This window comes from Ailuropoda melanoleuca, chromosome 10 (genome assembly GCF_002007445.2).
Source record: "Ailuropoda melanoleuca isolate Jingjing chromosome 10, ASM200744v2, whole genome shotgun sequence".
Lineage (NCBI taxonomy): Eukaryota > Metazoa > Chordata > Mammalia > Carnivora > Ursidae > Ailuropoda > Ailuropoda melanoleuca.
The window spans coordinates 78,281,641-78,282,597 of NC_048227.1; the positions used below are offsets into that span (position 1 = coordinate 78,281,641).

Genomic DNA, 957 nt, shown 5'->3' on the forward strand with positions numbered 1-957 from the left:
TCCTTCCCACCTCTTAAAAGGAAAAAAAGGCGAATTCATCTGAGCTTTGATGTTGATGGATTGGACCCATCTTTCACACCAGCTACGGGCACACCAGTTGTGGGAGGTCTGTCTTACAGAGAAGGTCTCTACATTACAGAAGAAATTTACAAAACAGGTTGGTAAAAATTGGGATGAATAAAGAAGCAAGTGTACACATGGCCAGTATATATTTATACCCTCCGATCTGAAAATCAAGCCCCATCGGACACTTCTAGAATGCCCATCACATGATGCAATCACCACCTGTTCACATTCCCAGATAATATTTCAAGGCAGGGTATTGGATTAAAAACTATTTAACAAATTACATTATTTTCCATTGTTGTTACAGGGCTACTCTCAGGATTAGATATAATGGAAGTGAACCCCTCTCTGGGGAAGACACCAGAAGAAGTAACTCGAACAGTGAACACAGCAGTAGCAATAACCTTGTCTTGCTTTGGAGTTGCACGGGAGGGTAATCATAAGCCAATTGACTACCTTAACCCACCTAAGTAAATGTGGAAACATCACGTAAGAATCTCACAGCTAATGTCATAATTAGCCAATCTAATAATTTACTTAAGCTTAGAGTTATTCTCCCAAATATTTGGTATTTCTGAAAAATGTTCTGCCTTGGTAAATATTGGTATAATTAATATAAACTATCAATTCCCTCTGGGTGTGAAATTCAAGATTTGGAAATTCTAAGTTTTGTGTAATTAAAAACACACATAGAGTGGGACTCCTGATATCAGGAGATAAAGCTATCCCACCTGAAAAGGGACCATATTCCCATGTTGTTCAAAAGATGTGATTTTTATAATAAACTCTTTATATTAAGGTTCTATTATGTCTGCATGTTTCTAAACACATGGATTTACTGAGGATTTAAAAAGCCCACAGTGAAATCATCATCCCCCAAACACTGTAAAA

The 957-nt window shown here is 37.2% G+C and overlaps 1 protein-coding gene across 1 annotated transcript in view; it reads left to right on the forward strand.

Annotated features, from left to right (window-relative positions):
• LOC117804220 (zinc finger protein 658-like) overlaps positions 1-540 on the forward strand; it is a 46,197-nt gene extending 45,657 nt beyond the window's left edge. Inside the window, 2 exon segments of the mRNA XM_034670780.1 lie at positions 21-157; positions 374-540. Coding sequence (XP_034526671.1) covers positions 21-157; positions 374-540 — 304 coding nt within the window.
• Positions 541-957: the final 417 nt, after the last annotated feature.